This window comes from Budorcas taxicolor, chromosome 11 (assembly GCF_023091745.1).
Source record: "Budorcas taxicolor isolate Tak-1 chromosome 11, Takin1.1, whole genome shotgun sequence".
Classification (NCBI taxonomy): domain Eukaryota; kingdom Metazoa; phylum Chordata; class Mammalia; order Artiodactyla; family Bovidae; genus Budorcas; species Budorcas taxicolor.
Window position 1 is genome coordinate 47,499,047 of NC_068920.1, and position 21,169 is coordinate 47,520,215.

Genomic DNA, 21,169 nt, shown 5'->3' on the forward strand with positions numbered 1-21,169 from the left:
TGTCTGATGTCTTAGCCTTGGGGGCATGAACAGAATTCAAAGCAGGTGTAAAGAAATACACTGCATCAAATCTTAGGCATGCAAACACACACAAGCACAGCCTAGGTTCAGAAAATAGGAGGAAATTTCTGAGGTTGCTGGTTGAAGGGGAGTCAGGATTTGCCACAAACAGCAAGGTACCTCTCATGCAGTTTCTTTCTTCCTGAGCCTAATTGAAAAGATATAACAATAACCCCTGGCCTGCCGTATATCTGGCCTCTCTCTGCCGAGCTGAATCCTCCTACCTGGCCTCGCACCTGATTGTTGTGTCAGAAATTTTCTGAATTATTCAGTGTATGCACTTATCACATGCCCTGCTTGTCTCCTGTCCTGTCTCCTCGTCTACCACACTGAATTTCCCGGAGCTCACGGCTGCCTCTTCCTACGGCACCAGCATAATGATGCCCAGTGGCCTAGCTGAAGGTGCTGAGATGGGTGGAGCAAAGTCATGGGAAAGTTCATTCTTGCCTGGGTCTAGGCCACTGTACAACAGGAATTTGGGAAGGGGTCAGAGACCTCTTTGGGAAGGACTCAAAACCAGCCCTGGAGAGCAGGGCACCTGCAAGGGAACACTCGCCCCTTCTAAGTCTTAAGAGAGGTCTAGGCCAGCAAAGGCTGGGCCTGGAAAGTTACCAACACCAAGTTGAAGGTGGCAGTGATTTTTTATTTTTTAATCAAGAAAGTGTTGGAAAAGAGGAAGAGATGATTTTTTTTTTTTTTAACTCAACTTTTTTCCCTCAGAAAATGTCCCTGAAGGAAGATTGTTACATGCACGAACTGCCTTACATTCATTCAGGTCATTCCCTGTCTTGCTTTAATTGTGTGAAATGTGGCAGTTTATGCAAGTTCCAGAAGAGACCTTTATGGGGCCAGTCACGAATACTTGTCACCTTTTCATTATAGAACTCACATGCAGAGATTCCCAGCGATAAATGGCTCTAGGCTAATCTTGGGCAGCTCCATGCTAGGAGCTATAGTTTTCATCAAAAAGAAACTTACACACACACACACACACACTCTGGAGATTTTTTAAGCTCTCTCCAGTGCTCCCAATTTCTTATCTGTTCAGTTGCAAATATCAAAGCCCTTAATGGCTGAAGAGGGAGAGTCTATTTTTAAGTTTTTACTGAATAATCTCCCCTCACTCCCTCCCACTGTGAGGTGCTGCACGAATTTGGCATGTCATAAGAGCTGGAAGCCCTAAGGGGCTTAGTGTAATTTTTAGGTATGAAACTGGTCAGGTTTGATTCAGGGACTGTCTGGCGGTCCTTCTGGAGGGCCGCTGGCTGGCTTTGCTCTGTGTACTGTCGTGGGTTTCTGAGGTCAGGGCCAGGTTTTGTTCTGCATACCCAGGCTTTTGGCATGAATTTCCATAAAAGCAGACTTTATTAAACCTAAAATTCAGGGGGCATTTAGCCCTCGTTGTGTTCTAAATCCCTTTGGTATTTAAAACACTAGGAAATGAAATTGCCAAATTCTTAACATATGAAAATCGGCTCCTGCCCACGCCTGGTCCTCACGTCTCCAGCGCACACCTCGGGGCGGGTGCTGTGGTGGGACATGTGGAGGTGGCTGTGGTCACCCAGAGCCTGGAGGAGGCAGCACTGTTCTTGGAGGCAATAGGCCTCTTCAGAGTGATTCCACCTTAGAGGCTGGAAGGAGCCACTGGCGTCATTAAATCAGTACTTGTGCTGAGCATCGTGCTTGCCCGGGACAGGGAATCCTCTGGGGAACAGTGAGCCAGATCTGCCCTCCCCTCCAGCCCCCAGGGCTGCCTGCTGGCAGAAAGTGTGGCCAAGCCACCAACTCCTCCGTCCTTTCAGAGGAGACCCAGCCCCAGGTGGTGATTGTATTCCAGGCAAATTTCAGCAAAATTTCCAAGCACCTGATATGGGTACTGAGAGATCAAAAGTAGGAACATCCCTAATGAACAGCGTGAAGCAAATCAAGGTACTGGAGCTGGTGCAGGGTCCCAAGGGAGGAGAGGCGAGTCCTCCCCACCCTACCACAGGCCCAGCCGAGCCTGGTCCAGTCCATTCTGGAAAGGAGCAGCACAGAGTGTGGAACCCCAGCTGCATGGAGACCCCTCGCTCCTCTGCTCTCCTCACCTCCAGGGCAGGGCCACGTGGGTGTGTCTCTTTACCCCACCAAGGACAGGACCCCACAGCTTCTCCTGCTCACCACGCCAACTGGCTTCTCATTTGCCTGTGGGCAGCGTGCTGACTTCCCTTCTGCCCATTAGCCACTCACAGTGGACCTCGGCACCCCAGAGGTGCATTGGTGGACTCTGCCCAGGGATGGCAAAACCTTGGTCTCAACACTGCCTGGCTTCTGGAGTCTGCTCAAGTGTTTATTTCCACAAGGACACGTGGCCTCCCACTGTGGGAGCCAGAGTCCCCTTGTTAACTCACAAACACAGCCCTGGTCAGCTGCCTCCTGCCAGTGCCCCCAGTGTAGGGACAGTTTGCTGGCATTTATTCATCAGAGGGGGAAGAAAGAGATGTTTGTTTGTAATGTGGAATAATGAATTTTGTCTGAAGAAGATGAATAAGTGATCTTCAGTTAATGGCTAATTCTTCAATATCAGACAAACCTGAGCCACAGTGACTTTTTAATACAAAAGTCTTATTACTGGAGCCTTCTAGAACTCCAGAGAAATGGATGGAACTTGGAGAATTTGTGGGTGAGGACCTCCCAGTCTCCACACCACGTCTTATGAGTCGGTTTGCTGAGCTGATTTCAAGCTCTAGATCTCTGCCTTCTGAGCGAGATAGTCTTGGGTGCTTAGCTATTTCTGAACCTATTTCTTATTCCCTTATTTGTTCATAAATCTCCTTAGAGATGTGAACCTTGCAGCATAAAATCGTGGTACCTAAAAAGCTCAGCTCTGTTGGTCAGCTTCCTCAGAAAAACCCATGAACTAAGGCTGCTGAGGAACACCTTTCGCCCTGAGAATGGGGCAGGGAGGGGCATGTTAGACCTGGACCCCAATGGCAGGTGACTCAGGTGTTCGGGAGGGTCGGTAGGGACTCCTGACTCTGTGCAGCCGTCAGCTGAAGTCACACTCTCCCTTGGAGAAGCCCGGCTCGCTCTCCTCCTGACGGTCTCCTAGAGGAGGCAGATAACAGGCAGGGGTAAAGGTCTTTAATTATAAGATTCAAGTGTGACAGAAACCCTATTAGAAAGAACACATCTCTTCCAAAGACTTCCCAGACATTTAGAAGTTTCAACAGAGTTTAAATTTTCGAGGGAAACCATTAAACCTTATAAGAAGGAAATGCCAGACCAAGAGGGTCCTTTGTAGACAATAATTTGATTGATGAGGCCTCCCCTGTTTCTACACCACACAAAAGCTCTTGCCCAGATGCAGATATATGTGTGCGCACACGCATAGAAACAGACAGCAGATCCCACCACCAGTTGTGTACAAACATGGATAAAGAGGCAGGAGGAAACATGCATTTTCTTTTTTTCTGCATGAGACTCAAAACCACTGCATCTCTGGCACAGCTGCTTTGCAAGAGAGAGAGAAAAGCACTTGGCCCCAGAGTCTGTTTATGTGTTTGAGCCGAGAAAGCGACTTTTGTTGCGAGGAGCTCTAAGTGAGACAGACAGAGTCAGAGAATAAGAGAGAGAGAGATAATTATCTAAATTATGTTCGTGCTATTATCGAAGACGAATATAGTTAAAATGTAATTAAATATGACGGGCTAGCAGGATGTAAGGCAAGCTTTGGAATGCTAATCATCAATTACTGCATCCCCTTAGGGGAATCAAGGAGAGCTGCATGGCAAAGAGAGGGAGCGGGGAGCTTGGGGATGGGGCTGAGTGAGATGTGCATGAAAACAGCCCCCCTCATCCGTCTCCCCCACACTCTGGTTCAGACACTCCTCAGAGGTCCCAGGACACACACCTTTCTGTAGCTTCCACAGGGCTAGAAGCTTTCAGCTCAACTCTTAGGAGGAGCTGACAGGAAAGTCTTGACCTTCTCTTTGAGAGGAAACTTCTCTTAAAGGGAAAATTAGGCTCTGAGCAGGGATAGTAAAGCCAAGACCTGCTCAGGTTAAAGCTTTAAATGCAAGTGCATTCACTAGAGAGGCCTAAGACCCACCTTGGCCAGGAAGTGTAAAATGCACACCTACCCACCCCCCCCACCCCCCCTGCAGCGCACCCCTGGTCCAGAAGTCCCTGGGGCAGGAGGAGCTAGAGGAAGACTGCTCTGGACTGTAATTGGGACAGGTGACACCCCGTCATCCTAGCAAACTGCTCCCTGCCAGACACCCCAGCCCGCAGAGGGGCTCCACCGCAGCTGAACACAGGCTCACGCAGGGCCCACCCCCTGGAGAGTTTTAACTGGTCTGGGGTGTGGCCTGTGACATGGAAGTTTCCTAAGCCCCATGGGTTACCCCAGCGTGCAGCCAGGATTGAGAACCCATTGGTCTCACTGGAACCTGACTTCTGTTAAGCTGGGCACAGAGGGCAGGCATCCAGCACTGGAGACCATGTCAGCTGCAGGGTCTCTCCATGAACCCCACTCAGAACTATGTTGAGGCCAAGAAGAGAACAGTGTAAGATGATACATAGACTTTTTTTTTTTAACAGAAACATAATTTGTGTATACAAGCTAGAAATTGAGTTCCCTCTGTTTAACACTCCCTGAGCTTTATGTAAGGCTGGGGTAGAACGCTGGCTACCTCCTGGGATTGGGGGGGCCGATGGGAGTGAGCGAGGTGGACACGGCCAGGGCAGAGCCCCCCAGGCGTGAGGGCGACACCCCAGGGGAGCGGCCGAGGCCATTACATCCACCTCGGTGCCTTCGTTTTCGCCACACGACCCCAGGAGTTTTATTTTTTAAAAGTATCTATTTATCTGACTGCCTGGGGTCTTAGTTGAGGCATGTGGGATCTAGATCCCTAACCAGAGATTGAACCTGGTTCCCCCTGCATTGGAAGTGTGGAGTCCCAGCCGCTGGGCCACTAGGGAAGTCTCCAGGAATTTGTATTTTTGTGTGACATATTCTAATTTTTAAACAGCAACTGAAGTTTTAAAAACTACTCTGTAAACCAGCAAGGTGTGTCTGTGAGCCTCCCCTCTGTGACCCGACCAGCCTGTGACCAAAGGGGCACTGGTCCCCGGGGGCTCCTGACAGGCTGTGTCCCTGCCCCCTCAGGGCTTCAGTCGGTTAGACGGCCTTGGTGCCGTTCTTCCTAAGCCTGGCACATAGAGGGCTGTCGATAAGTAGCTGCTGAATGCAGGGACAGACAGAGCGAATGGCAAAAGCCTAGAATCCCCTCTAGGTCGGGGCAGCAAGTCGGCCATAAAATCCAGTTAAACGTCCTGCTAGACAAAAGCATGTACTGCCAGGTGCCAGATGGGTCACTGAGGCCTGCAACGAGGAAGGCGTCAGTATAGCCTGGGCAAGAGAGGGGGCGGCAGGCCGGGAGCCAGGGGGCGTGCTCCAGGGCCCAGTCTCAAGGCAGTGATGCCGCCAGGGTTCCCACCTCACCACATCATGGAAGACACGCCCACCCTCACCTGCCTGGTCCACCTCCCTCACGGCACATCTTTAGATGTGGCTAAAGAGATGAGCGTGGTCCTTAGCTCATGGCAGCCGGGCAGCAGACTAAGAACAGCATGCTCGGGGGGAGGAGGGACAGCAGGCCGCTGTGGGGTCAGCTTGAGAGGCACACCCCACCCGGCAGAGGTCTTCAGGCCCCGTTCAGCACCTGGAGGCTCACCCACACCTTCAGCACCGCCCAGCTCTGTGCCCACGGCTGGAGGGGGTGCCACTGTGGATGCTCAGTTGACAGGGGACAACTTCAGTATTTCCTTCCTTTTCGAGAATCTTTTCTGAAGGTTTACCTTTGCCTTCCAGCCCTGCTCGCGCAGGTTGTAAATAAAATGCTCCCCACATACCCTTCCCACTCCTCACCACCACAGGCTTCTCTCCTGCTCTTGGCTCTGCTCTTTTTTTTTTTTTTTTTTCTTTCCACTTTTGAACCTTAACATTTTTTTATCAAAGATATACATGTTCAGTTTTCAAAGTCAAGTAGGCGCACAAGGCTTACAATAAATGAGCAATAATCCCCTGCTTCACTCTTTCCCAGCCCAGACCCTGTTCATTTTGAAAAACAATACGTTCAAAGAAAGTATATTTAATATGGTTTAAAAATATAAAACTATAAACAGTGAAATGTCTCCTTCCTACCCACCTCTTCATCCGGAGGTGACAGTTTATGTATAAACATATAAAAATGTGTGTTTTCCCATTTTTTTTTAATACAAATCTTTCTGCACCTTGGAGGTCTCTTGAGTTTCTCCCTCCCCGTCTCTCCTGCTGCGCAGTCTGCGGTGGTAAGGACAGAGATGCACCACAGTCTCCTTAACCAGGCCCGAGTGATGCACGCTTCAGCTGGTTCTGTTCTCCTGCGGGGCAAACGGTACTGCAGCGCCAGCTCTACACCTGCCATGCTCCTGTGCTGGGAGCACTTCTGAGTTGAAGCTTTTGAAAAATCTCATGTGGTTCTGGCTGCCACACCGTCCTCCCCTCCAGAAGCATTTAGAGCTTTCTCCTTCATTGTAGCGGCCACTCAGTGGCCTCTAGCTTAGAAACGTACGTCCTTCGTATCTGGGAAAATTTCTTGTGTTATTCTTACATTTTATAACTTGCGTCTTTTCTGCTATTTTTCTCTGAAACATTTGCTAATTGGATAGTGAACCTCTTGGTTTAATCATCTCATTCTCTTATCCTTTTTCTTCTATTTTCTCTTTGTCATTTTGCTTGGTATTCTAGGAAATTTCCTCGACTTGAGTTTCTGTTTTGTTGAATTACTTCTTTCAATTTATAATTTTAATTTGCAAGATCATTTTCTTATTTTCCAGGTGTTTCTTTTTCCCATTATTTTATTCTTATTTCAAGGGTGTGATAATGTTTCCTTTTACCTTTCTAGGGGTAATATAAGTTCTTTTCTGAAGTTTTACTCTGCTTTCTAAACTTCATCTGTATCCTCTGAGTTATTTTTCTTTTCCATTTGTGTTTGGTCTCTTATCGTTCATGTTAGAGTCTTTGGTGATCTTTGCAGTGAAGCGTTAGGCACTGAGAAAGCTGTCAGAAAGCTTTTTCTGTGCGGGGGTTTGTGGACTTGATTCAGGGTTATCAGACCTGGCTCAGGCATTTCACTGGGAGACCCCTGTCCGCTCATTCTGATCTAGCCTTCTGGGCACCGTCTGTTCCTTCTCATGGAAGTGCTCTTCAGGTCCACTGTGTGAGTCTCGGCCCACTTGTGACTTCACCAGAGAACTTCTTTAAAGATATTATCTAAAGCTATGTGGTCCTCTCCGTTTACTTACACTGCTTTATTTTTTTTTCCATAGCCCTTCTTTAACTCTTCTATTTCTTTATTTCTTTTGTTTGTCTCTCTCTCCCCTACTAGAAGCTAAGCTTCTTGAGGGCAGAGTTGAAAACAGGGCCTTCCTCATTAAGCTCTCAAGCAGTATTAACAGAAGCAAGCATGGAGGGACAGAGGGGAGCAAGGTAGGGGTCAGTATTTCTAGCTCTTTCCTCTTGGACTGGTCAGAGTCTCAGAGGGATCCTCCAGTCCCCTGCCTGTGGGTTAGGCCTGAATCACGGTGGCCTGAAAGCCACGAGTGGGAAGGGGGCTGGAAGTCATGCCGTCTAGGGTGTTCACTCGTGTGTGTTCCTTGCGCTCAGCCCCTGAAGGGCCCACCCTCTGCTGTGCCTGGTGTCCCGGAGTCTAGACCCGCTCTGTTAAAGGACTCCAGAGTGAAATCACTATCTCTTGCTGAGGTGGAAAAGGGCTCATCTCCGCTGTGTAGGAAGAAGAAAAGGGGGGTTGGGGAGCCCACCTCCTCCTTTTACTTGTTTTCAGCCAGCCCCCTGCCTGCCCCCATCTTCAGTAGTGGCTAGTGACTCAGGACATGAGCCTTTCCGGGGCCTGCAGTGTGAATCCACTTGCTTCCTGAGTGTTTCTCTCTGAGGTGTTGGCAAAGAAAGATGGTGACATCTTTTGTGCTTTCTTTTGCTTGTTTTATGCTCATGTGTGTATGTGTGTGTGTATTAGAACACATACATGTGATGTGAAACATACATGCAATTTCCTAACTGCCCTTTGAGTGGAGAAAGCAAAGGTTAACCCACTTATTCAATTTGCTGTGTTTAATTGCCAGTCTGGCCCTGGCCAAACACTCCTGGCCCTCTCCCCGGTGTCCACCAGTTCTGCTACAGAAAAATTCTGACATTCTCTTTCTCATTAGAGCACAAGTGGCAAAATCACGTAATTTTTCAGAGCTGAAAAGACCAGGCACCCTTGGCATAGGATCTGCAGGATCCCGAGAGAAGACAGGACGAGGCTGAGGGTGCAGAGGCCATCTCGGCCGAGCCCTTTGGGCCTGTGTGGTACCCAGAGCTGCCCTCACAAACCCCGCTCTCACCACTGACAGCCACACCGTCCTCTCCCACCTGGCAGCTCCCTGTCCTCTGCTTGCTTTGGACAAAGACCCAGCTGTCCAGAGACCTGGCACACCCCCCGGAGGGACTGACTCCACTTTCCCCCTAGTTTTAATATTCCTAGTTTAGTTAATTTCACCTCTGACTTAATTCTTTGTCACATTAAACACAGACACCATTTTAATCCCTTCCTTCCTTCCTTCCTTTGCTTCTTTTTATTTCAAGAACTATTTAAAATGCAGAAAAGAATAAAAACTATCATAACATTCATTCACATACTCACCCCTGGAATTGACTGTAGTTAATATTTTTCACATACACTTTGTCTTTTTATTTTCATCAAAGAAATGAAACATTGCAATTGGTGTTGAAGTGTCCTTTGTTCCCCATCAGCAAAGCCCACTCCTCACCCTCTCCTGAGAGACAGCTGCTCTCATGAATTCAGCATATCTCCTTCTCCAGAATAATCACAGCATACTTTACGAGCATGTACAGTTTTCGTGAGTAACATGTGCACAGCGATTGTGAAGCCCCCTGTAAACCACACCATGGTCTGCAGTCAGAAGGGCCACTTTTTCACTCTCCTTGTTAACAGACCACCTACCATATTTCAGTGACAGCCCCAGGATTTTATATGCGTTATAGTATTTAATCCTCATTCCTCAAGCAGCAGCTTTAAAGAGACTGTTTTAAATCACTTGTTTTTCTGGCTTGTTTAATTACTACTATGGCAACAACAACATTTTTTTCCTTCCTTTTTTAAACTTCATATACATAATATTTCAGCCTCATTATGGGTTAAAGTGAGTTTTATGGGTGGGTCTTGGAACTCAGTCAGAATGTATGGCTTTATTTCTCTGAAAAAACTGCTTCCAAACTTTAAACAGCCAATTACCAGGGAGGTTTTGGAACACCAACAGGTTATGAGTTGGGACCGTAGTACAGTTTGCATTGTCCTCTGATTATGGAGGGACCGCTGGTCTCCCCTGAGAGATCGTGAACGTCATCAGGGCAGCACTCCGTCTGGCATGTTTCCCGTAACACCCAGCCTCAAGCGTCCTTTCACCAAATATTTGCTTAATTCCTTCAAAGCCTAGCTACCTTGTCTGCCTCCAAGTAATGGGTATAATGGGTGCTGATGGAGTGTGGTGGGAATCTCTGCAGTAGTCACTAAATCAACACCAGCAAACTTGGTGACTCACGGGGGGTGGGGGCGGATCCCTGGGAAACGGTGTGTCTTGTCCAGGTTTATGTGGCCGGCAGGTAATTACAGTAGTAATAACAATATCAGCTCTTTTTCTTAGAACCTAGTGTATGCCAGTACTGTTCGAAGTGTTTTACATTTGTTAATGTATTTAATCTTTACACACACAAAAATTTAGATAGTTTTGTCTATTATCTTCATTTTAAGAGAGGAGACTAAAGCCCAGAAAGGTTAAATAGCTTGTCTGAGGTCACAGAGCTGGCTAAAAGTTCAAACCCAGGAGCCTGCCTCCACAGCCCATGCTGCCAACCGCTTTGCCATCCTCCCTGTGGCTCACGAAAGGCCATGATTAAAACCGGCTGTCTTGACTGTCACCCAGTGAGTCTCTCAACCGGAAATATTTTACATAATAATCCAGTGCTGGCATTTTCACTTGCTTCACATCACGTGATCTGTGTTAAAGGCTTGGATAGTAGGCAAGCTAGAAACTTTTTCTGATATACATTCTACCAAACTAAATAGTACAAAGAGTGCAGAAGTTTACAACTAATGTCTCTTGAAGTTCTTCCATCCAAACAGTATTTTGGCAAACATGCTTGTAGACCTCTCTCTTAGAATACATGTGTGTATGCTGCTGCTAAGTCGCTTCAGTCGTGTCCGACTCTGTGCGACCCCATAGACGGCAGCCCACCAGGCTCCCCCGCCCCTGGGATTCTCCAGGCAAGAACACTGGAGTGGGTTGCCATTTCCTTCTCCAATGCATGAAAGTGAAAAGTGAAAGTGAAGTCGCTCAGTCATATCCAACTCTGAGCGACCCCATGGACTGCAGCCTACCAGGCTTCGTCCATGGGATTTTCCAGGCAAGAGTACTGGAGTGGGGTGCCATTGCCTTCTCCACATATGTGTATAGATATTTACAATTTAGCATAATTGGGACCTCATTCTAGATGCCTTTTCGTGATGGAGGGCGTGGTATTATTTCCATCAGCATTGGACAGATGAGGAAACTACAGCTCAGCGAGGGGTTGTGATTTGTCTGCTACAGAGCTGGCAAGTGCCAGGTTTGGGATGTCACTCCTGTGTGGGTTTTTCTGTTTGGGGTAAGTGCTCAGAGCAAAGGCCGTGCGTATTTTTCGACACTGGTAGTTCCTGTTCAGACACGTCCTCCCAGCACCCAGCCTTGGCTCTGAACTGAGTAATGATGTTGCTCTGTAGTCTTCCTGGGAGTGCTGCCTACTACAGAGGAGATGCGGAGTCCTGGACAAGCAGGGGTCTTCATACCGCTCGCTAGCTCAGTAAGAAAGGCGCTGAGCTTCTGCATAGACCAAGCGGCGGTGGCGGCGCCTGGCTCTGTGACGCGTGAGCCTCCTCGGGGTGGCGCTGTGACTACGCATGTGGCTCCGACACGCCGATGACCGTCCCCCTGCCGCCTGGTCATTCCCCGCTGGGCACGCGGAGAGCCGTTTCGAAGACATTTGGGGGAAATGGAAGTTGGTACTCGAGAGGGAGAGATGCTTATTACCTCATCCTGACTGGCTTCCCTTTCTGCTCGTGCTTTGGTCTTAGGGCTGTCATCCAGTTTGCTGAAGATGAAATCATCTGTTCACCTCTCGGGCTGTGTTAGTGAAAATGAACTCTAATATGATTAGATATTAATGCAGTGCAGTGGAGGATTGGTATTAAATTGAGGCCTTCTGATCTTGTTACTCCAGCAGTGCTCCCTCCTGCTCAGGCTGTGGCCCTGCCAGCCCTGCTACCCCCACAGAGGGTGGGGGGCCAGGGCCTGAGTCCCCAGGAGGCTGGACGGGAGATGGAGTTGAGGGGGTGACAGTGGGATGATGAGTGGGGTTCAGGCCCAGCTCCCCCCAGGATGCCCCACAGTGAGCCCTCACTCCCTTCAGGGCCGCAGCCTCTACCCCACACAGTAGGGCAGGGTAGGGGTGGGGTCGTCCAGGGGGCAGGGGCACAATGCCAGGCCTGCCTGCACTCTCAGAGCCCTGAGCATGTTGTTGAAGACTGTGAGCTTACGAGAGTCAGGTTTTACCTTCCTGTCCAGAAGCACTGGACTAAAAAGCTAAGAAGAATCTTCTCTGTCTCCTCCACTCCCAGCCCCCTCTCCATCCCAATACCTTTTGTGAAACTGGCTGAACCTAATATCAGAGCTATGGTTTTCCCAGTAGTCATGTATAGATGTGAGAGTTGGACCATAAGGAAAGCTGAGCACCAAAGAATTGATGCTTTTGAACTGTGGCGCTGGAGAAGACTCTTGAGAGTCCCTTGGACTGCAAGGTGATCAAACCAGTCCATCCTAAAGGGAATCAGTCCTGAATATTCATTGGAAGGACTGATGCTGAAGCTGAAGCTCTAATACTTTGGCCACCTGATGCGAAGAACTGACTCATTGGAAAAGACCATGATGCTGGGAAAGATTGAGGGCAGGAGGAGAAGGGGATGACAGAGGATGAGACGGTTGGATGGCATCACTGACTCAATGGACATGAGTTTGAGCAAGCTCAGGAGTCAGTGATGGACAGGGAGGCCTGGCGTGCTGCAGTCCATGGGGTCGCAAAGTCCATGGTTGTCACTGGTTGAGTCACTCGCCCTAGCTCTGTCTCCCTTTCCTGGAGTAGGGGTCTGAGAAGTGCGGTGGACCAGCTCTGGTGTGTGCTGGCTGGGGTTCTGATGCCTGTGCGATGTGAACCCCTAGCTTCCCCTACCTGCTGGAGGAAGAACGCAAGTCTGTGCTCAGCCCCCGTGCTTAGTGCTGAAATGAACCCGAGGCCTGTCGGAGCCCAGGTCCAATGTTGAAGCCCCATGGGGCCTTCCTCACAGGCCCACCCTGGGCTTGGGCTTTCCAAGGGAGCTGTATGGGTCTGGGAACAAAACACTGAGAAAATGGGCCAGGAATACAGACCCTGGGGATGGTCAGATGGCATCACCTTCATGTATGAATAGCCTTTCTACAGACAGAGTGATTTTTCTTATGCTGTTTGCAGAAAACTACTTCCAGAGGCACAGACTTTGCACATAGGATGGTAACGACTTTTTAATGACCTCAAGGGGCCTGGTGTCCAGGCAGCAGTGAATCAGTCTCTGTGGGCAGCTCATGGTGAAGGGGAAGATGGAACACCTGAAAGCAAAGGGGGAAAAACAAGCCATAAATACGTGTATTTTCTTTGGTAGCATTACTCGGTAATTAGACAGTTACAGGAAACAGCGTCCCAGCAGCTGGCGGCTCCGCTATGTGTGCGGAGGGCTGCGGCAGCCGCGAGCACCTCACGCTGGTTTTGAAAGCATGAGTGGAGTTGGCAGCCGCGGATGCCCAGTGCCTCGTTCCTCCGACAAGCCGGGAGCGGTAAACCAGGAGCAGACCACTTACTCTCGGGGGAGAGAGACTAGGGGCCTGTTCCGCTGGCCCAGCCCCTGCCAATCCGTGAGGAGGGGCGTTTAAAATCCCGGGGCTGCTTTTGAGCCCACCCACCCAAAGACTAAACTGTTTAGGGGATGCGTTGGGAAGCAGAAAAAGACGGCTGAAAGGAAAGTGGAGAAACTTGCCTTTTCTTCCCCAGGTGCCACCACCACTTGCATGGGGCGGGTGGGGGTCAGACATGGGAGCCCAGGGCTCGCACGGCAGTGAATGCCCCCCTCCCAGCCTGCAGTGCTGGGCCCAGCCGCCCTGCCCTTGGCCTGCATGCCCTGCTTCAGCTCCTCCTCCAGGACCCTCCCAGGAAGTCCCTGTGCCCACCTGTGTGCGGCCATTCAGCCTACAGCCCTCTGAGGGCAGTCCCATCGCGGCCCTGTTGCTTCCTGAGCCCCACCTGCCTTGGTCCCTCCCCCGTGTGGCCATCATGAGCCCCGCCCGCCTTAATCCCTCCCCCGTGTGGCCATCATGAGCCCCGCCCACCTTGGTCCCTCCCCCGTGTGGCCATCATGAGCCCTGCCCGCCTTGATCCCTCCCCCGTGTGGCCATCATGAGCCCTGCCCGCCTTGATCCCTCCCCCATGTGGACATCATGAGCCCTGCCCGCCTTGATCCCTCCCCCATGTGGCCACAGTCTTGTCACTACGTGTAGGGTCTGCCTCTCATGCTTGCTTGTGTCGCGCCTTCACAGAAGGGCAGCACCTCCTGTGCTGAGATTGTGGGGCACCGTGTACCCCTGTCCCCACTCCACACAGTGGGTGGAGACCCCCGCCCCCTCCACATCCTGGGCTCCACTGGGCCGAGCCGCCAGCAGGGTCACAGGATGGTGTAACCAAGCAGTGCTTATGTTTCTCCTCACAGGTCCTGGCAGTCGGTAACTTTTGAAAGACGTCCAGCATCCTTCATCCGAATCGTTGGAACACACAACACGGCAAACGAGGTAAGGGTCCCCTTTGGTGAAAGACACAGTGGTATTTCCTGCCGTCTGGGTGATGCCTCGGCCCAAGTGAACTGGAGCTGTTCAGTGACCTGTTGTTCAGACAGCTTGCTTGGTACAGGAAGGAGGAGCCCTGCTCTCTCACAGGGGAACTGTTGTTACCATTTCTGGGTGTCTGTTCACCACGAGTAGCAGGCAGCCCCTGCAGCTTCACTTCCTCCCCTGTGCAGAGACCTGGAGAGTCCTCTCCCCTCCCAGGCGCCAGCTCTCTCAGGGTCCCTGGGCCCCTGAGTGTGGTGTGTGAGGAACCCCAGCTCCACGGGGCAGCCAAGACGCACAGTTGCAGGTTTTCTCTGTCTACCCAGTCCTGCGCCGGCCTGCACATAGTGCTTGTGGGCGAGCCTCTTCCTCCCTGGCCTGTTCCTCGCCTGGGCCTGGGCCTTGTTTCTGGGACAGCAGCTGTTCTTTTGGGCCATACCGTCTGGGTGTCCCTCCACCTGAGGAATTCATGAGGGAAGAGTGGGTGGGTTATTCTCTCAAGTTTGGGCTCCCAAGGCCAGGGTGGCCAGCAAGTGAGGTTCCTGGGCCTCAAACATGCTGTCTTCTCTGGCTGGAAATGGCTCTGGAGGACGCAGTGGGTTCCTTCAGATGAGAGAGGGGTGGGCAGTGCCTGCAATGCCTTGAGGGCCCAAGGGAGGGCGCTGTGAGCGACAGCACAGGACCCGAGTGCAAACCAGGACAGTGCCAGACCCCTGGGACTGCCTCCCCCAACAGCGTGCGTCCCTCTGGGCTCCAAGAGCCACCTCGGGGCCCATTCACACCACTTAGGGTGAAAAGACGTCTGTCTCCATTTTGAGTGCAAAATAATCCATCTGTAAGTTAATTGCTTAGCCTCTGTTCCTCAGGTGGGCATAGAGTAAGCGCTGGCAGTGAGAGGTTGGAGTTGGCAGGTGGCCATGCCACAGGTCCATCTGCTCATCACGCTCTTGCTTTTACACAGTCAGATGTGCTTAGCGCACACCCTGAAGGCCTGACCACTGGTTAAAGACCACAGTCGTAAGAAACAGTAAGGTTGGAGCTCAAGAGGTAAATGAAAGGCATAAAAATAGTAACCATTCTGCAGTTTCACTCCTGCGTAAACCTTCTCAGATCTGTACGGGACCAGTGTCCTAGGCGTGTGGCCAGGGCTGTTGTGTGGGGCTCCATACCCGGAAGGGGCTCTGTGCTTGGGGTTTAATGCTCTCCAGCATCTTCTTGAAATTCTTAGTAATCTTATCTTTGGATTTTCTTTTTAAGGGAAGAACATCCACCGGGGGCTCCCTGCAGGCCAGCCTTTGCCCCTTCTCCCTCCCTAGGAAGGGTTCTCAGCTACCCACCCTGACCCCTGGTGCCTGGACCCATGCAGCCTCCTCAGCCTGCCCTGTGACCACTGCCACTCCCAGTGGGACCCCCACACATTTGTGAGGAGAGTCAGGATCTGGTGTGGGTCCCCTGTGCAAGTCACAGGGTGGAGCCCTGTGTGCCCTGAGGACCTGCCCTGACCTAACACTGTCCCCCGAGCTGGAGCGAGCACAGCATCAGATAGCAGATGAGCACCCTGGGGCACGTCAGGAGAGACCCTGGGAGAGCAGGAAAAGCTTTCTCTCTGCCTTCTGAAGGAGAGACGCTACATTTCCATTTTCCACTGAGCCCCACATGTTACACAGTGGGCCCTGGATCGTGCATTATTTGTCAGATGAGAGTTCTCCAAGGCACATCAAGGTGCTTCTGGTTCTTTGAAAAGCATTTTAAGCAGTGAAAATATTGTGATAATGTATATTCATTTTGCCTTTGTATTTATTTAGAATGAAAATGATACACGCCCACAATATATTTCTTGCAGAGAAGAGCTTAGAAACAGAAGCATGGAACTTTTGCTTACCTTTTTATTTCAAAACAAACCTGAAAATTATAAAATAAAGAAGGCCATTGATAGTTTTTAAAGCGCAAAATTAATTCTAAACATCAGGTCATAAAAACACTTTTTTATTCTTTGAAGATGTAACAGAAGTATAAATTTGAATCTGCATTTTAATAGATATTTGAGCTCCAAACAAAACATCATAGTTTTAAAATTTTACCAATAATTCTCAATTTTTCTAACCACTTAAATTACATGTATATTACTAAATTAGAAAACAATTTGAACGTATCTTTACTTAATAGTATATAAGGCTAAAATTAAGTATTTTTATTTGCAATCCCTTGTTTCTTATATAATGCATTTTTTAAAGGCCATTTTATTTTCGTTAGTTACTGAATGGGACTTTGTAATTGTCATTTAACAGTAGAAGGAATTCTTAAGTCAGAGAAGGCTGAGAAGCACTGGAGCAAGTCAGATCAGGGTCTCCTTCCAGGTCTTGACCTCAAGGCCCTCACCTCAGTGACCAGAGGAATAATTTCCCCTTACAGAACTCAAAAGCTGGCATGCCAGATCTCTCCCCGATGAGTTTACAAAAATATCTGCAAGGAGCCCCAGCTACTTGGGACCTGCCAGTTTGGAGACTGGAGTCCCCAGTTTGAATGGGTTGACTTAGGTCACTAATTAAGTGATGACCCCGTTATATCTGGCTGATGAGCAACTTGCTCAGCTGCTTTATCGAGTGAGATATTGATCAGGAAGAAAAACCTCAGTGTGGTGTTGCCAACCTGGGAACATCTCAAATCATAAAATAAACAATGACCGGGATCATAAGGCAAGATCCATAAACTGTGTCATTCTCAGAGCAAACAAGAAGGCACAAGAGTTGATTTCACGGAGTATCAGGAATGTAGCACGGCCTCAAAGAGAACGTTCTTTACTGCAGGATACTGGTATTGGGCGTCATATCCCCCTCCTTGGACATGGGCAGGAATGTGTGCAGAGTCAGAGGAGTGAGGGAAGGAGGGTGACTGGGGAGGGTCGGTCAGGACTCCTCGAGGGACTTTGATGGCACAGCCAGTAGGGAAAGCAGGCAGGGGTCCAGGACAAGCCTGGTCCCGAGTCCCATGTAGCCAGAACCACGCCATGAGAAGACAGGGGTCAGGGCGCCTCTTCCTTACAGTGGAGGACGGGGGGGAAGGCAGGCCAGGATTCTTTAGTCTGTCCTGGCTTATCTGCCAAGGGGCATCAGTAGCCTGCATTGACTCAGAGCCAGGACCTGTTTCCCTTTAGATAGTGAATGTTAGCAGCCCACAGACTGTGTGAATTTCAAGAAGTATAGGTGGAGTTGGTTTCTATCATGAGAGGTAAGATGGTGTATGCAGACAGGGAAAGAAGCATGCCAGTTCTGCCAGGTAAAACTGTTTGCTGCAGGCGCTGCCCTGTGCGGAGAGGGTGTCAGAGCAGAGCCAGGCGGGGAAGTGCGGCTTAGCACCCCTGTGAGTTAAAGAGCATTCGGCAGGAGGGCAGGCTGTCTGGGCAGAAGGTGGGAAGGTGGCGCATGTACGTGGCTGTACCTGCTGGCAACTCCGGGGATGTGGCAACAGAAAGGGTCCAGAGCTAAAGTACTCGGGGATTTCTTGCCCGACGTGGCCACGTGTCTGTGTTGCTCTAGTTAGCCCGGCTTCTCCACATTAGGCTCAACATCTGGCCGCAAGCTGATTCCCGCCCCCCACCCCAACCCCCAACCCCAACCCCTCCACCAGGGCCAGCTCTCGGGTGATGGCCACCAGGCAGGCTGCAGGCATTCAGATTTCCTGATCACCTGTCCAGGCACGCTTCTGGTTTCCTCAGCATTTCACACCTCTCCTTTGGGAAACACATGTCTGCTGCTGGCATCTGTCTCTCATCTTCCTTTGTGAGCACCAGGCAATGAATTCATTTAATTTTTTAGCTACATTTACGACTTCTGTCAATAAATTCCCTTAATGTTTACCTGTCGAAGACAGTACCACTTGGCTCCAGTGACCTCCTGCTCCTTGTCTGCTCAGCATTTCCTTGTCGTCTATCTCAACTTCTCAGAACCTTTTTCCTTTCATTGCCCACCAGGGAGCCTGTCATCTTGCACCTCCTCCTTGGTTCTGCCCCTGGACACGCCCCTCCCTCTGCCACTCGGAGGCGGCTATCCCGTCCTCCTCTCAACGCTCAGCACTAGACAGCAGGCACATGTCGGTTTGTCTGTCAACGAGTCCCCCAACCTGCTCTCCTTCAGTTATTTTCATTCATCTGATTCCCCCTGGTGCCTAGAGCCGAAAAGGTCTCCCTGGCTTTTTCCTTCACCCCTTTCTACTGGTCTAGTCGCCAGTGCAGCTGCATGGTCCTTCCAGCCCAGCTGCCTTGACTGCTGCCTGACTCTGAGCTACTTGGGAGGCAGACGTGGCTCTCCTGCCCGCAGGAGGTTAGAAGCGGCCTTGTGGGCAGGACCACAAACATCCTGACGGATCTGAACTTTCCACTCATACCCATGCAGCAGCCGGGCTGGTTCTGACGCGGTGTCTCTCGCAAACCTTTCATTCGCATTCAGCTGGGCGCCGCAGAAAAGCAGCAAAGGCACACTGCTTTGTCCTTAAGGAGGCTGTCGGTCTGCCAGCCTGTTTCTTCTTATGCCTGTTTCACTTATGCCCGTTTCTTATTTTGACTTTGATGAAGGCTGGTTGGAGAGCAGGTTGTGGAGTGATTTTTCAGGAGGTAGAGACCTCAGGGGCATAAGCAGCCCCACGGGCTAGAAAGGATTTATAGGAAAAGCTTCCTTTCTGCAGTATGGAACGACCAAGTTCCTGCTCACAAGAACCCACAGGAAAGAAAGCCTTTGCCGAGTCAGTAACAGAGAGTGAGAACGAGGTGGACAGTCTGTAGGCAGCTCTCAGGGCTCCAGTTATGTGTTGAATATATGTAGCTAAGGAAAGAGGCTGTGTGGTAATTTTTTTCCTATGTCCCGGCCCTAACTTGGGCCCGGCACGTGTGCGCACAGAGTACCTGCTTCCTGAGTGAGCGGATGAATGATTCAGTCTGTCCATCCATCGCTCCCTCTCCCCATCAGGCAGCCAAATAAGGGAAAAGGTTCAGTGAAACAACTTCTCATCCCCGCAGTCCATGGGGATGAACATCGCAGCGTATCCAAAGATAGAAGCCAGCACAGAAGAATCCGTGTAGTGGGGTGACATTCGTACAGATGTCAGAAACTAAGCTATGACATCTAAGGATGTGCACACAGAAAAGAAGTGATTGTTATTAAAGGCAGGCTGTGGTTTTAATAGCAGGGCAGGGGCTCAGATCAGGAAGGGACCATACAGTGCTGGCAGTGTTTCTGGTTCTTGACCCGCGTGCGGTTTACATAGCTGGAGTTCACTATATAGTTATTCAACAAGCTGTACATTTGAATTTTATGCACCTTTTAGTGCATAGTTTTCACAGTAAAAAATGTTCTGTTTTAAGCAAAAGGGATAAATTGATGAAGAAACCAAAGCTGAACAATGTTAAGTGATTTGTAAGAGTTTGAATTCAGGCAGTTTGGCTCTTAACATCCAGGGTGCTCTGTCTCCCAAAAAGGTATAATGTTGGGTTGGCCAAAAAAGTTCATTCAGCTTCCCCATGACTTTAGTAGTGCTTATTTGTCTTTCACTTCATTCAGAACAGTTTGGTTAGATATTATTGTGACAGCTGTCATATCAGCGTGCTTTTTAAAAAGTTTATCAAAATTGTGTAACCATTTTTGTGTAAGCATTTTAATATTGAAGATGAAAGAAAAAAGCAACGTTTTTGGCATATTATGCTCTATTATTTCAAGAAAGGTAAAAAGACAGCTGAAGCATGAGAGAAGATTTGTGCAGTGTGTGGAAAAGGCGCTGTGACTGAACAGATGTGCCAGACGTGGCTTGTGAAGTTTCTCGCTGGATGATGCTCCATGGTCAAGTAGACCCGTTGAAGTTGACAGCAATCAAATTGAGACATTAATTGAGAACAGTCAATGTTATACCACGAGAGAAAGCTGGCATACTCAAAATATCCAAATCAAGCACTGAAAATCATTTGCACCAGTTTGGTTACATTCCTCGCTTTGATGTTTGGGTTCCACATAAGTTAAGTGAAAAAAACTGTCTTGACCTTATTTCCGCATGTGATTCTCTATTTTAATGTAATGAAAACATTTTGTTTTTAAAACAAATTGTGACAGGCGGTGAAAAGCGGATACTGTACAATAATGTGGAACAGAAGAGCTTATGGGCAAATGAAATGAACCACTGCCAACCAAAGGCCGGTCTTCATCCAAAGAAGGTGAAGTTATGCATATGTTGGGATTGGAAGGGAGTCCTCTGTTGGGAGCCACTTCCAGAAAAGGAGCTCATAATTAAAACAATTAATTCCAACAAATACAGCTCCCAGTTAGACCAACTGAAACCAGCACTCAATGAAAGGCGTCCAGAAGTAGTCAATAGGAAACACATTATCTTCCATCAGGACAAGCAAACCGCAAGTCTCTTTAATGAACAGGCAAAAACTCATTGACTGGGGCGTCCTTGGCTGGAACATCCACTATACATACCAGATTTCTATTTATTTTGCCCTTTATAAAATTCTCTTAATGGAAAAAGTTTCAGTTCCCTAGAAGACTGTAAAAGATACCTGCAACAATTCTTTGCTCAAAAAGATTAAAAGTTTTGGGAAGGTGGAATTATGAAGTTGCCTGAAAAATGGCAGAAGGTAGTGGAACAAAACAGTGAACATGTTCACTAAAGTTCTTGGTGAAAATGCAAAATGTCTTGTATATTTACATAAAAACCTGAAGGAACTTTCTGGCCAACCCAATAAATAGTAAAGCCACAGAAAAGAGCCCAGCTCTGCCCTGGCTAGGCCATCAGATCAGATGTTGGTGAGCAGGTGGTTCCTGTGGGCAAGCTTTGTGCAGCCTGGGCTCGAACCAGGAGAGAAACCCAGGCAAGGGCCCTTCCCTAGAGGGGCTGTAGCTTCACCACCTGACAGAAGTCAACCCACAGGAAGAGCACCTGAACCTGGGCTGGGGGCGGGGGTGATGTGAAGCGCAGGAGCCTGAGCTCCTGCACTTGGGCAGAGGCAGTGGCGGCAGGTGGGCATGGCCCTGGATGGGCAGACAGTGCTGAGGCTGTGCAGTGGAGGCTTTGGGAG

General features: G+C 49.5%; 1 protein-coding gene across 4 annotated transcripts in view; it reads left to right on the top strand.

The window, feature by feature from the left end:
* Positions 1-21,169, top strand: part of BTBD9 (BTB domain containing 9) — a 409,506-nt gene that overhangs the window by 373,527 nt on the left and 14,810 nt on the right. For all 4 annotated transcript variants that reach the window (XM_052649115.1, XM_052649113.1, XM_052649112.1 and 1 more), the window contains one exon: positions 13,992-14,070. In XM_052649115.1, coding sequence (XP_052505075.1) covers positions 13,992-14,070 — 79 coding nt within the window. The remainder of the gene's footprint in view (positions 1-13,991; positions 14,071-21,169) is intronic.